Raw genomic sequence first — 13,710 nt, 5'->3', positions numbered from 1 at the left:
GGGCGCTGCAGGACCAATCCGCAGCGCCCCAGCTGCTCTGCTCCAGGGTCCAAAACAAAAGCCTGGTCTGCTGGGGGGGGGGGGGGGGGCACACTAGCCGTGCCCCCCCCCCCAGCAGACCAGGGACACGGGGAGCAGAGCCGCAGCGGCAGCGGGGTGCCGCGCCTCTGAGGCTTTCCTCTGGCAAAGTCTCAGAGGCGCGGGACCCCCCCGCGGCTGCGGCTTGAGTCCCGGTGCCTGTGGTCTGCTGGGGACAGTCCCCAGCAGACCACAGGCACCGGGACTCTAGCGGCAGCAGCGGCGGTTCCCCGCGCTTCTGAGGCTTTGCTGTGGCAAAGCCTCAGAAGCGCGGGAACCCGCCCGGTGCCCCTTGTCTGCTGGAGACGGTCTCCAGCAGACCAGGGGCACCGGAGCAGCTTACGAACGGGGCTTTCTCGCCCTGGAGCTCGCAGGTAGCAATCTGCTACCTCGACCTCCGGGGCGAGAAAGCCCCGTTCGTAAGTGCGGATCCGACGTAAGTCGGATCCGCGTAAGTCAGGGACTGCCTGTAGTCAGTTCTCTACCTGGAGAATGGCTCAGGATGCAAAATCCAAAAATATTGAGCCAGGAAAGACAAAACAGGTAGCTGCTACAGACATTCTGAGGGAGATTAAGGAGGAGTCAGTCTCGTTGAGAGTGACCTCCACTTCTCTATCTATTGGATTCATAGGAGAGAATTCCCCTTCTAAAGGAATGACCATATACCCTTGCTAGAAATACTACCACTACTATTGTCATATGAAGAGGGCTCACCCTGGATGACTCATCTTTGCAGGAGATAACCCCCTCAAATACTGGTCCAGGACGATGATTTCCATGATCTTCTCCAGACTGTGGGTCTTGAGCCGCAGCCATTTTTGGGCCAGGTGCATCAAGTCAAATAGCTTGAACCTCAGGGCTTTGCCCTCCACTTGTAGAACCTTTGGGCTGTGATGGCAGTTGTCACTCTGGACCTGGCTAGGATCTCTGCCTTCAGTTGGGGGTACTCAGCGGCGGCCTCCTCAGGCATGTCAAAATAGGCCTTCTGGGCCCTGCCCCACCGTACAGGAACGGAGCCAGGATGCTGGCCAACTGGGCTCAGGACCAGCCTTCCTCTAGAACTATCCTCTCAAAGGCTAGGAGGTACACCTCTTGTCATCCTCTTTTGTCATCTTCTGAAGGTAACTATAGACCCATAGGGATCGAGTCTCATCTTGGCCATGCTCCTGGGCAGTCAAAGCTTTCAGCTACATTATCACCTCCTGCAGGGTGGCTCGGTTCTGGGCAGCCTGGATCAGCAGCGGCTGATTAGTTTTCTGCTGTAGCCACATTGTTTCCCAGCGGGATCAACCTGGACCTGGTAACTTCCTGCTGCACAGCTGTGGATTGTATGAGCACCTTCACTACATTCTCAATCTGGCTTTTTTTCCTTCTGAAAAGGGTCTTATGGCAGTTGAAGATCCAATTCCTGACACCACATGTGACAAGTTCAGTCCCACTCCTGGGTCCCATACCTCTGATCTGTTCATTATCTCGTTGGTGATTTAGGTATTACAGGATGGACCCCACTTGCCCTTGCTGAGGTTTGGGCTTCTGTCCCTCAGCTAGAAGGGCATTGGGGCAAGTGCCCCCTGCTCAGCCTGGGGCTAAGTAAATAGTCCTCCCCAAGTACTGGCTGAACTCTCAGGCTACCTGGAAAAGGAACCCAAACACTTCTTGTCTGGCTCCTCACCTCCCCTGCTGTCTATGGCAATGCTGCCATTCCCTTAAGGAGAGAATCAGAAAAGCTCATAATCTATTATACACTCAGTCTCACTCCAACTTCCTTTTCTACTCTCCACACCTTCCACCAGCAGAGAAGGCTTTTTAAGAGGCCCTGTGGCAGCTTCAAGTGAGATCAGTTAGCCCTAATTAATTTATAGTAGCCCCATCTCCGCTGCTGCCACTCCGACCATGATAACTCTGGGTCAGCTGCCCTGAAATAATCCTCTCCTAATTAGCCAAGGCTGTTTCTGTTTTCTAGAGCTGCCTCTCTCCCCTTCTAACCTAGCTCTCTAGCCTGACCCAGTCACAGCTCAGATCAGTGGAATCTTCTCACTATCTCTTTTCCTGCCTGTATGTATTTTTCCACAGGTAGGGAATATCTGACCCTAAGTAGAAAATTAACAAAACTACTAATTAACAATATGATTAAAAATCCTTCATTTTCTTGAAAAAAATTGAATTTAACATTATATTGTGGATTTCAGTAAAGATTTAAATTATGTTTGCTCATGTTCCACAGGACTGTGTCTTGGAAAATATGTGGTAAACAGTGAAGGAAAAAATTCCATTTAGTCACTCAGAACACAAACAAGAGCTTTTGCTAGGTTTATCCAACATTTGTATCAATATTATTATTTTAGTATTTCATGCACAGTTATGTTAATAGAGTTTCCTTTTGTTTACAACTAAACACATGTTCTTTCTGAATGAATGACATGATATTTACAGTATACTGTACATTTGTAATAGTTATAGACATTTTTAGGAGGTTTTTTTTTTTTACTTTTTCTGGGTAACTTCTTAGAAGTTGCTTGTCCATTAAAACATGACTCCTTAGTAAATCTAAAAAAATCTCAACATCACTTTATAAACAAGCACTGTCTTTAATAGTTGCACAATACACTTCATTCATCCAAAACCCTGATTAAGCAACTGTTCAACTCTCTGCGGTTAAAATCAATTCAGATATTTTGTGGTTATGATCTTTTGCCTTTAGCAGACATGCATCCAACTATTCTTAACTTTAAAAGGATACATTGCTATGTTCATATCTAATGTTTCCTGTAAACTGAGCGCTTGTGTGGCCACTCAGGAGAGAGTCCAGTGCCCACTAACAGATTTTTTATTTTTACTTGTGGAGCACATTCATACATGCCTCGGTGCACATAAAAATGTATTCCACACATGGATGGGAAAAATCCACATGGATGCAAATGATTAGAGGGGAACATTGCTCATATCCCACATATAAGAAAGGGCACTCTCGGATTAATATCACATATTCCCTCTAACATGAAACTATACACTGGACTTGAAGAATGATGGTCTAGTAGGTTAATATTAGACTAACTAATTTTTTTAGTCTGTACTGCCTGCATGAACGCCTCCTAACTACATTTCAGCAGTTACATGACAGCTCCAACAGGGGACTCCTTATTGAGAAGAATAGATAGGCCTGTAACCAGAGCTAATCCAGAGAATAGAAGGATGTGCTGTCTGCCAGGTGCTAAGATACGAGATGTGGAACTGAGGTTGAAGAGAATTATTAAGGGAGCAGGAAGGAATCCATTGATCATCCTTCATGTAGGAACAAATGATACGGCTAGATTCTCACTGGAACGAATTAAGGGAGACTATGCTAGGCTGGGGAGGATGCTTAAGGAAATTGAGGCTCAGGTGATCTTTAGTGGGATTCTGCCTGTTCCTAGAGAAGGGCAACTAAGATGTGACAGGAGTATGATGATCAATAGATGGCTTAGGCAGTGATGCTATTAGGAGGGCTTTGGGATGTATGGTCACTGGGAGGCATTTATGGACAGAGAGAGGACTGTTCTCTAGAGATGGACTTCACCTAAGTAAGGAGGGAAATAGACTTCTAGGATGGAGGCTGGCTCAACTTATTAAGAGAGCTTTAAACTAGGAATTTGGGGGAGACGGTTGGGAGATGCCCAGGTAATCTCTACGCCAGATTTTAACACTGAGAGGGAGGAAAACGAAGTAAGAAACGATATAGCTGGGGGTGGGAGAATGAACATGAGGAAGGGTGGGGTGGATACTAGTCTACTAGGTCATATTGTAGGTGTAACGTCTGTGCCAAATTGGGTAAAGAATGTGAATGAGGCCAAACAGCAAAAATTAAGATGTTTGTACACCAATGCGAGGAGCCTAGGTAACAAAAAGGAGGAACTAGAGCTATTGGTCCAGGAAGTGAAACCAGATATTATAGGAATAACAGAAACATGGTGGAATACTAGGCATGACTGGAGTACAGGTATTGAAGGGTATGTGCTGTTTAGGAAAGACAGAAATAAGGGTAAAGGTGGTGGAGTCGCATTGTATATCAAAGATGAGGTAGATTGTAAAGAAATAAAAAGTGATGGAATGGAGAAGACAGAGTCCGTTTGGGCAAAATTCACATTGGAGAAGAAAACTATCAGATCCTCCCCTGGGATAGTGCTTGGGGTGTGTTATAGACCACCAGGATCCAATTTGGATATGGATAGAGACCTCTTTAATGTTTTTAATGAAGTAAATACTCATGGAAACTGTGTAATCATGGGAGATTTCAACTTTCCAGATATAGACTAGAGAACAAGTGCTAGTAATAATAATAGGGCTCAGATTTTCCTAGATGTGATAGCTGATGAATTCCTTCATCAAGTAGTTGCTGAACCAACAAGGGGGGATGCTATTTTAGATTTGGTTTTAGTGAGTAGCGAGGACCTCATAGATGAAATGGTTGTAGGAGACAACCTTGGCTCGAGTGATCATGAGCTAATTCAGTTTAAATTAAATGGAAGGATAAACAAAAATAAATCTGAGACTAGGGTTTTTTATTTCAAAAGGGCTAACTTTAGTAAATTAAGGAAACTAGTTAGGGAAGTTGATTGGACTAAAGAAATTATGGATCTTAAAGTGGAGGAGGCCTGGAATTATTTTAAGTTAAAGTTGCAGAAGCTGTCAGAAGCCTGTATCCCTAGAAAAGGGAAAAAATGTATAGGCAGGTGTGTTAGACCAAGCTGGATTAGCAAGCATCTCAGAGAGGTGATTAAGAAAAAGCAGAAAGCATATAAGGAGTGGAAAATGGGAAGGAACAGTAAAGAAAGCTACCTTATTGAGGTTAGAGCATGTAGGGATAAAGTGAGAAAGGCTAAAAGTCAGGTAGAGTTGGACCTTGCAAAGGGAATTAAAACCAATAGTAAAAGGTTTTATAGCCATATAAATAGGAAAAAAACAAAAAAAGAAGAAGTAGGCCCGCTAATTACTAAGGATGGAGTGGAGGTTAAGGATAATCTAGGAATGGCCCAGTATTTTAACAAATACTTTCCTTCAGTCTTTAATGAGGCTAATGAAGAGCTTAGGGATAATGGTAAGTTAACAAATGGGGCTAAAGATAAGGAGGTAGATATTACCATATCTGAGGTAAAAGCCAAACTTGAACAGCTTAATGGGAGTAAATCGGGGGGCCCAGATAATCTTCATCCACGAATATTAAAGGAACTGGCACATGAACTTGAAAGTCCATTAGCAAAATTTTTTAATAAATCTCTAAACTCAGGGGTTGTACCATTTGACTGGAGAATTGCTAATATAGTTCCGATTTTTAAGAAAGGGGAAAAAAGCGACCCGGGTAACTATAGGCCTGCTATAGGAGCAATTCCTTGGGTACAGGTTCCTACTACATGTGGACAAAAATTCTCACCAGACTTATCATCATACATATTTCTTGCCCCTTAATTAGTTGTATTTCTTTAAAATCAGTCAGGAAGAGTATAAAAGGTATAAAAACTAGGACATTATACTGCAATTTATAAACTTCTTAAAATGAAGATCTGCTGCACTGTTTTGGCTCTTCAAGACCCATTTTGATCACTCGTGTAAATTAAGTTATTTTAAAATTTTCTTATGTTAAAAGCAGTAACAGATCAACAGAGATATTATGTTTTATTATATTAATACAGATTTATGGTTTTCTTAATATGAGGATTCATGATTTGAGACTTTTCTGGATCAGTTTTAGTAAGTCTATGTAAATTCTTTTAATTCTGTGAATTACTGAATCAGTAGTCAAAAAAGCTCTTATGGCACATCTACACAGCAGGGCAAAAATCGAATTAAGCTATACAACTTCAGCTACGTCAACTGCATAGCTGAAGTCAAAATAGCTTAATTCAGCTTTTGGCACTGTCTACACAGCAGGAAGTCAAAGGAAGAACACTCTTCCTTTGACTTCCCTTACTCCTTGTTAAATAAGGGTTACAAGAGTCAGAGTAAGAAGACCTTTATTTCAAAATAATGGCTTGCTGGTAGACGTGCTTTTTGTTATTTAATAACATTACTGTAGACATAGCCTAACAGACCTATCTTGTCTATAAAGCTTTAATGTGCAAAATGAATGCTAAAGAAGTTTATAATTTTTTGGGGGGAGGGGGGCGGAGAGAAGGAAAAGGGGAAGAACTCACTCAAAGCTTAAACCATGCATTCAAGTTGTGCAAGTAGTACAACTGTTTTATAGGAGATAAGTCAGTGCACACACATATTAAAAGTCAAGATTTAATCTTTGAGAATCTGCTAAACACCTTCAACTTTTCAGTTAAAAAAGTTACACAGTCATCACTTTCTAAGCCAGCATTTCTCAAACTATGGACTGCTGGGCATTCATGAGGCTACTCCAGGGGGGTCTAAACCCTGCTGATCAATTCCTCTCTCTTCTTCCCTCAACTCCATCCCCTCCCTCCCAGTGTCTTCTGCACATGGAAGAACAATTGTTCAACAGTGTGCAGAAGGAAAAGGGAGGCTAGGGGAAAGTGGGGATGGGGCACACTTGGAGGAGGGGGTGGACAGCGGAGCAAGGGCACCATTTATGGAGGATGTGGGGTACAGAAGCCGTGCACTCCAGGATGTGGCTTGCTTTTCATCCCATTCCCCAGAAGCTAAGAGGATGAGGGGAAAGTACTTGCATTCCATGCATGCCTCTCGCACCTGGCTGATGAGCTCCCTTCACCAGCCAAGTGAGAGAGGCATGCACGGAATGCATGAACTTTCCCCTCCCTCCCTAGTAGTAGGGGGACCAGGATGAAAAGCAAGCTGTGTCTCAGAACACACAGCAGCTGCCCCCCCTTGGAAAATGGCACCCTCGCAGTAGAGGGGAAAAGGAGCGGCAAAGGTGGAGCAGGGGTAGAAAGAGGTGGGGTGAGGGTGGGGATGTGAGGAAAGGGGTGGAGTGAGAATGGAATCTGGAAAAGGAGGAGCTTGGGAATCTATGAAACATGTTAAATGAAAATGCGGGTCCTCGAGGTGCTAAAGTTTGAGAACTGCTGTTCTAAGTGAAATAATATATATGATTTAATTTGTATGTGCCCACATGTGTAAAGGTATCCCGGTCATATTACATTTTGAAAACCTATGTCATTTTAAAACATATGCGCAAAAGGTGTTTAAAACCACTAAATTATTTTATTTGTGGTTGTGTAAGTTAATAAAGGTCATTTTGGATTTTTAGCCCAAATTTGATTTCAAAATAACTTTTTACCTTCATCTCAGACTTTGAATTTTAAGCTTCATTGTAGAAAGAATACATTCTAAAATACATTCCTCTCAACAGTGGTTTATAATATAAGTGAACAGAAGGAGAATTACAGATATTTATAACAGTATTCTTATAATAACATTAATAAGTCTTTAAAAATAAGCAACCTGATTTTCAAAGATACTAACTATTCACAACTCAGGCTCTCAGGGTATGTCTACACCACAGAGTTTTGTTGGAAAAACAGCCATTTTTCCTAAAAATTTGAGGAATGTCCACACTGCATTTGCGTTCTTCCACAAGAAAATCAAAAACCCCTCTGTTCTTTTCCTGAATTGGTAATCCTCATTCTATGAGGAAGAAGCCTTTTTGCAAAAGAGTTCTTTCACAAAAAGGCGTTTGTGTACAGGAAAGAGAGAGTTCTTTCGAAAGTAGAGGAAAGAGGAAAGAGGAAAAAGCACAGGTGCCCTGGTAGCCATTCCGTCCACAGCAATCACAGCTTACATGCGAGAGTGCGTCCATTCAGTCTGGATTCTCTCTTTTGAAAAAGCAGATCGCTTTTTCAATGCACTTTTGCAGTGTGGATGCTCTCTTTCTGAAGAAGTTTTTTTGGAAGACTCTTCCAAAAAAAGTTTCTTCCAGAAGAAGCCTGTAGTCTAGGCGTAGCCTCATTAAAATCAGTGGAATTTTTGAGGCCTTGGCACTTTTGGATAAAATTTTATGAAGTATAGTTGTGCGTAATCAGCCACATGTAACACTAAATAACTACCACATTCCAAAAATTCAGTAAGAAACAGATTTTATTTCACTTATTTAAACATCAGTTGAATATTTTAATATTTGCCTAACTTAACTGGTGGCTCTATGCCACTAACAATCAGTGAAATCTATATATGCACCAGTGACAAAGTATCCCTAAACAAAAAGGTTAATTTTAAATAGCTTTTACAATGATGCTGAAATGTCAGCTCATTTGGCCCCCAACTTTGGTAATCTACAGCAACTGGATTCATGGATACTGTTTGCTTCCCCAGATATAGGTATGCCTTTTTTGTTACCTAAATACCAAACACTGTTTTGATGGGGGAACAGAAAACAGTTGAAAAATCAATTTTGATTACAAATATTTCTCATATTTTCAATTTTAATAAGCTGCAGATACCAAGCTTTAAAGATGAGCAACAGGAAAAGAACGGCTCAAGCATGTTCACATTTTTTTTTTTTTTTTTTTTTTTACTATTTACCATTTTTTTCTCTAATCAAATCACTTACATTTTTGCCAGTAACCAGAGGCTCTACTGAACATGAACAGGCAAGAAAATTTTCGAGAAAACTACCTTGTCGTTTTTTCCTTTGATTTTTTTAAATAAAGATTCTTATCATTAATCATATAGTTTACAAAAGTAGATAATTCGCAGGTATAAAGAGAATTACATACCTTTATGTAATGGATGAGAAGACCATAAACCAAAACATTTTTCTTTTCTACTTCCCTTGCAAATTCCTTTATCCCAGCCAGTTCTTCTATTCCATTGCTGAAAGACATATTTTCTGAAGCAGTCAAATAGACCTGCAAAAGGGTGCAAAAAGCAAACCATTACTACATTCTATTGCAAAATAAATTCTGCTAGATCTCCAGAATTATTTTTTAAAAACTGTTAAATAAATATAATAAAAATAATATGAGATGGCAGGAAAATTTTATAAACTTATATTCATGTCACGCTCCATGACTTAAATACTTAATAAAAGGAAAACTGTTTCTTTTCAAAATCTGCCAGAAGTGATCAGAATATAATGTCCTCAATACACTTAAGAGTTTATTAATCTAAAAAAAACCCTGTCATTTTGGAACCATATTTTGAGCTCTGCGCAAATACAAAATTTTGAATCGGTATTTGCATCTGTATCTGCAAAAATGAGCTGCAGTTATCCACATCACAACCGCTGATGTGAATACTCATGGATATAAAGTGGACTTGCTGGGTTCTAAATACAACATATACATCTGTACTCGCATCCACAAAAATGAGCTGCAGATATCCATCTGTGGATGCAGATACCCATAGATATAAAGCGGATATCCGTGCATTAGCAGCGTTCTAATAGATTCACAGATAAAATCATCTGAAAAAAATCAGAGAAGAGTACACATGTTTTCCAGTAATTTGTTTTAGTTTTTCAACATGGAATTACATTCTTAAGAATATCTGTTGTGTCTGTTCTCTGTCTGGGACACTGCATTTTATAATTTGTATTCTTTACAATGCTGCACTTTAGTACTGTAAAGAGAAGTCATTATTTATTAAACTTTGATTCATGCTTTTCAATACTTTAACTATTCAAACAATTTTATCTTTATCTCTTCACAAAATTTCTATTAAGCTCAAAAAAGCAAGATTTAAGGTGGATATTTGTTCATACAACATTTTTCATACGATGCCTCAGCTATGTTAGTGGATAGTTAAAACGAGTCTCATAAACCACAAAATAAAAAACCTACTTTGCAGAAAATTTAAAGTCCCTAAAATCTCAATAGGATTTTGTGTTTTTAAAATACCTTATTTGAGATTGAGTTTCGTAATTACTAGTCCTGCCTCGTCTTCCTGATGGAGGCAAGAGCTAGTGAGCTATGCCTCGACAACACTTGTGCCTTTCTTCTGTTCTACTTCAAACCATAAGGAACCTTCATCAATGCTTCAAAAATGTATTATGGGTATCTCTATGCATGTCCATCAATATGACATGTTTAAGAAAAGCTAAAGTAATTAATAATTAGCCATTTTTAATAAGCAGAAATTCACAATTAGAAGGCATCTTACACTAATAGGAAAAATTAAGAATATTATTTTGAAATAGGGTGCAATATTCTCTATCTTCCAACAGGGAAAGGGCATAATTGTTGGAGATTATGATTATGTGTATTAAATAAAAGAAATGTGCTAACCTGGCACTAAGTCTGCATGTGCACAGTACATAATAAAATCATGGAATTCGAGAGATAATATTGGGGGTGGAATTTTAGCTTCCTGACTTTGCACAGCCTGTATATGCAGGATGTAAAATATATAACAACATAAATAGGAATATAATCTATTACATATTTAACCAAAACATTAGGAATAGAAAATACCACTACTGACTGTACTTAGCTCTTATAAAGCATATTTAATCAGTAGATCCCCAAGCACTCTGCAAAGAAAGTCAGTATCATTATCTTCATTTTACAGGTGTGGAAACTGAGGTATAGGGAGATTAAACAACCTGCTCAAGGTTTCCCAACAGGCAATGGCAGAGCTAGGAATAGAACTAAGGCCTCCTGAGTTGCAGTTTGTGCTCTATCCACCAGGCAATGCTACCTAGTGCAAAGTTCACACTAGTACCTAGTTCACAACTGCAATGGAAAAATTTATTTTTAATCGCGTAGTATAAACAAATTATCACTAATGCACATGTATTAGTAATGCTCTTTCTATTACACTTAGAATATGAAATAATGAAGCAGAAAGCTGCCACATTGTTAGCTAAATGGCATTTTATCAGAAAGGAAGATCAGTGCTAGAGGCTAAAATAGGGTTACTGTCAGTTTACTACACATTCTCTTCTTTGTAGAAGTCCCATAGAATATAACAGAAATGAAATCTACGTGGTTTACTAGTCAACCAGTATCTAAAAAACCGCAATGACCAAATGTGTCAATATACTCAAAATAAAAAAAGTCAAAACTTAAAGTATCTGAGAAATATAAGTATCCACATTTACATCAAAAGCACAAGATTATACAGAATATTTGTCTAACAATCCATTCAGGCTTTGTCGGTTAAATTTATTTATTTTTTAAAATAAAAATATCAAACTGAGAAAAAAATCCATTATAGTTGCCATTATTTAAGTGTACACCCAACACTGAGTAATTAAAAACTGATGAAAGAAATTTCTATCCCCCAGCTATATCATCTGTACTGAATTTTAGGGATCGGAAGTTTAAAGTACTTAAATTGTTCCCAGTGATTAATATGAGATAATGATTTGTTTAGCTAACTCTTTATTAATTTAAAACATTTTTCAGACTGCTTTCCATTTTCTATTTGTGGTATTTCTAAAAATAATCTGGAAGCGCCATATATCCAGAATATGAATAGGTAGCAATAAGAATTCCAGACAAAGAATTCTATATAAACCTTTTTTTTTAGCATAGCACAAAGTCTATTTATTCTTTGGCTATTGCTCTACTTTAAGAGAGACTTCATGTGCATGAGAAATATGTTTCATACACAGGCATCTGTTATTAAGGCTATTCCCAAGGCTATCTATGCCAGCGATATTTAGAAAGTACTGGGAGAATAATTTGACAGATGAATCAGATCCCATAGTTTAAAAACATATATATTGCTAAAAAGAACATACTAAATGTATCTTATTCTTCCTACATATTAAGAGTTTAACAATTTTTTTATTGAGAGGCAAGGTAGAGAAAAAGGGCTTCTGCAAAGATGGTGCAGAAGTCAGGATCTATGCAGTTTGAGGGCAGAAACCTGACAGAAGTTCTTTAAGTAATCTTGCAAGGGATTTATGTTCTCATATTTTTCTTGAGACATTGACATAAGTTTAGTATGTTTTATTATTGCTATTATCAGTCCTTATCCATTTCATTGTATACCCCAGACAAGAAAGAATGTAATACCCATCCTTATAACAGACAATAGCCATACCATCTACTGCAAAAGTTATAGTGTTATCTCATCATGCTCCTTCTAGGGTTTTATATGTTGAGACTGTGATTAAAACAGTTATTCAAGGGATAATGTAAACAATACTCTGCCACCGAGGAGAAGTATTGTGTTACCAATAGTTGGCAAGAAAGAAGAGTCCCTATATATAGAGAGGACCCTACATATTGGGTGCACAGGAAACCTAGCTAAAACTTTATAGGCTAGTACACATGAAGTTCCCTACAGAATTTCTTCTTAAATGTACATAAGCAATGTAACAGAGAACTGCAAGTAAAGACTAAATTCTCAGGTGCCAAGGATCAGCATTCACACCAACCCTCAGTGTGCATTGAACACTTGGGTCAAATAAGATATAGTCCTTTTGATGTGCTATTCATCTGGAAAGTGTCTTATAAACATAAACTAATTAATCTTTACAACACCTCTATTAGTTGGTAAATAGGAATTATGTTCGTACTAAAAGATTTACCCAGCATTGCTCAGATCCTTAACTCAATTAATTTTTGTTTTTTGGAAAATAAAATGAAAATGTACATGCTTCATTTAAATCATTGCCCTGGGGTGTCACTGGGGAATGAGGGGTTAAGTATGCAGGCTACCCCAGGGAGAGAGGACTACCCAGCTCCCCCTCCCCCAAATATATAGTAGATAACTGTCCCTCTCTTCACCTCTGCCCCCTGCCGCCCTAATGAAGCTATAGTTGTCCCAGTCCACATCTCTGGCCCCTTGCTGCCCCCTGTGGTAATTACACTGTATAACTATCCCTGCTTTCTATCCCATATCCCCTGCTGCCCCCATGTAGTCATTATATAGCACAGCCTTCCCTTTCCATTTTAGGAGAAGCAATCCCACTCCAAGCATATCCCATTTTCCTGGCACAACCAAACCCTTATCTTCTGTTAAATTATGATAAGGAGAAGCTGTTTTCCAAATTTGATGTTCCTAGCTCTTACTGTTTAGGATGGGTACTTGAACAAAGAGACAGACAGACACACTCTCAAATATATCGTAGATTCTACAGATGAGACAGGATAAGTGACTGTCCTAGGTACAGAGGAAGTGACTATCAGAACTGAGACTAGAACTCAGGAGTTCCTGACACCTAGCCTTGCCCTTAGATGATACAATCCTTTCAGAGGAGTTAAGATACCACTGCCTATGGTGTCATGTGTAAAATCAACCCACAGGCACTGATGCCATGAGATAAAATTGTGGTACTCACCATCCGGGAGCCAGATCTTGAGTGTGCAATGAATGAGTTCTCTGCGGCTAACAACTTCTGCCCTTAAAGCAGGGAGTTTGTTTATAAACAGAGGTAGGGTGATTAAGATAGCAAAAGGCTCATAATTAAAGTAAGGAGCCTGAGATGCTCCTGAAAGCATTCCCAGGCACTTCAGTTAAGATAGAAAGCCAACAGGTAGGAAAAATGGTCTGCTTTTGGAATGGAGAGAAGTAACTAGAGGTGTCTTTGAGGGGCTAGAACAGCACTGGTCTCCGTACAACATATTAATAAATAATCTGCACAAAGGGATAAACAGTGAAATGATATAAAATTACTCAAGGTAGTTAAGTCCTAAACAGACTGAGAAAGGTTACAAAGGGCTCTTACAAAACTGAGTGACTTGGCACAAAACAGCAGACGAAACTCAATGTGAAATTCAAATT

The 13,710-nt window shown here is 39.4% G+C and overlaps 1 protein-coding gene across 11 annotated transcripts in view; it reads right to left on the bottom strand.

Moving 5' to 3' along the window:
- Positions 1–13,710, bottom strand: part of CRPPA (CDP-L-ribitol pyrophosphorylase A) — a 175,606-nt gene that overhangs the window by 71,361 nt on the left and 90,535 nt on the right. For all 11 annotated transcript variants that reach the window (XM_075922289.1, XM_075922288.1, XM_075922285.1 and 8 more), the window contains one exon: positions 8,751–8,882. In XM_075922289.1, the coding sequence (XP_075778404.1) occupies positions 8,751–8,882 (132 nt within the window). The remainder of the gene's footprint in view (positions 1–8,750; positions 8,883–13,710) is intronic.

This window comes from Pelodiscus sinensis, chromosome 2, assembly GCF_049634645.1.
Source record: "Pelodiscus sinensis isolate JC-2024 chromosome 2, ASM4963464v1, whole genome shotgun sequence".
Taxonomy (NCBI): Eukaryota; Metazoa; Chordata; order Testudines; family Trionychidae; genus Pelodiscus; species Pelodiscus sinensis.
The sequence above is the reverse complement of the archived record's forward strand: the minus strand, read 5'-3'. Positions and strand labels throughout refer to the sequence as shown.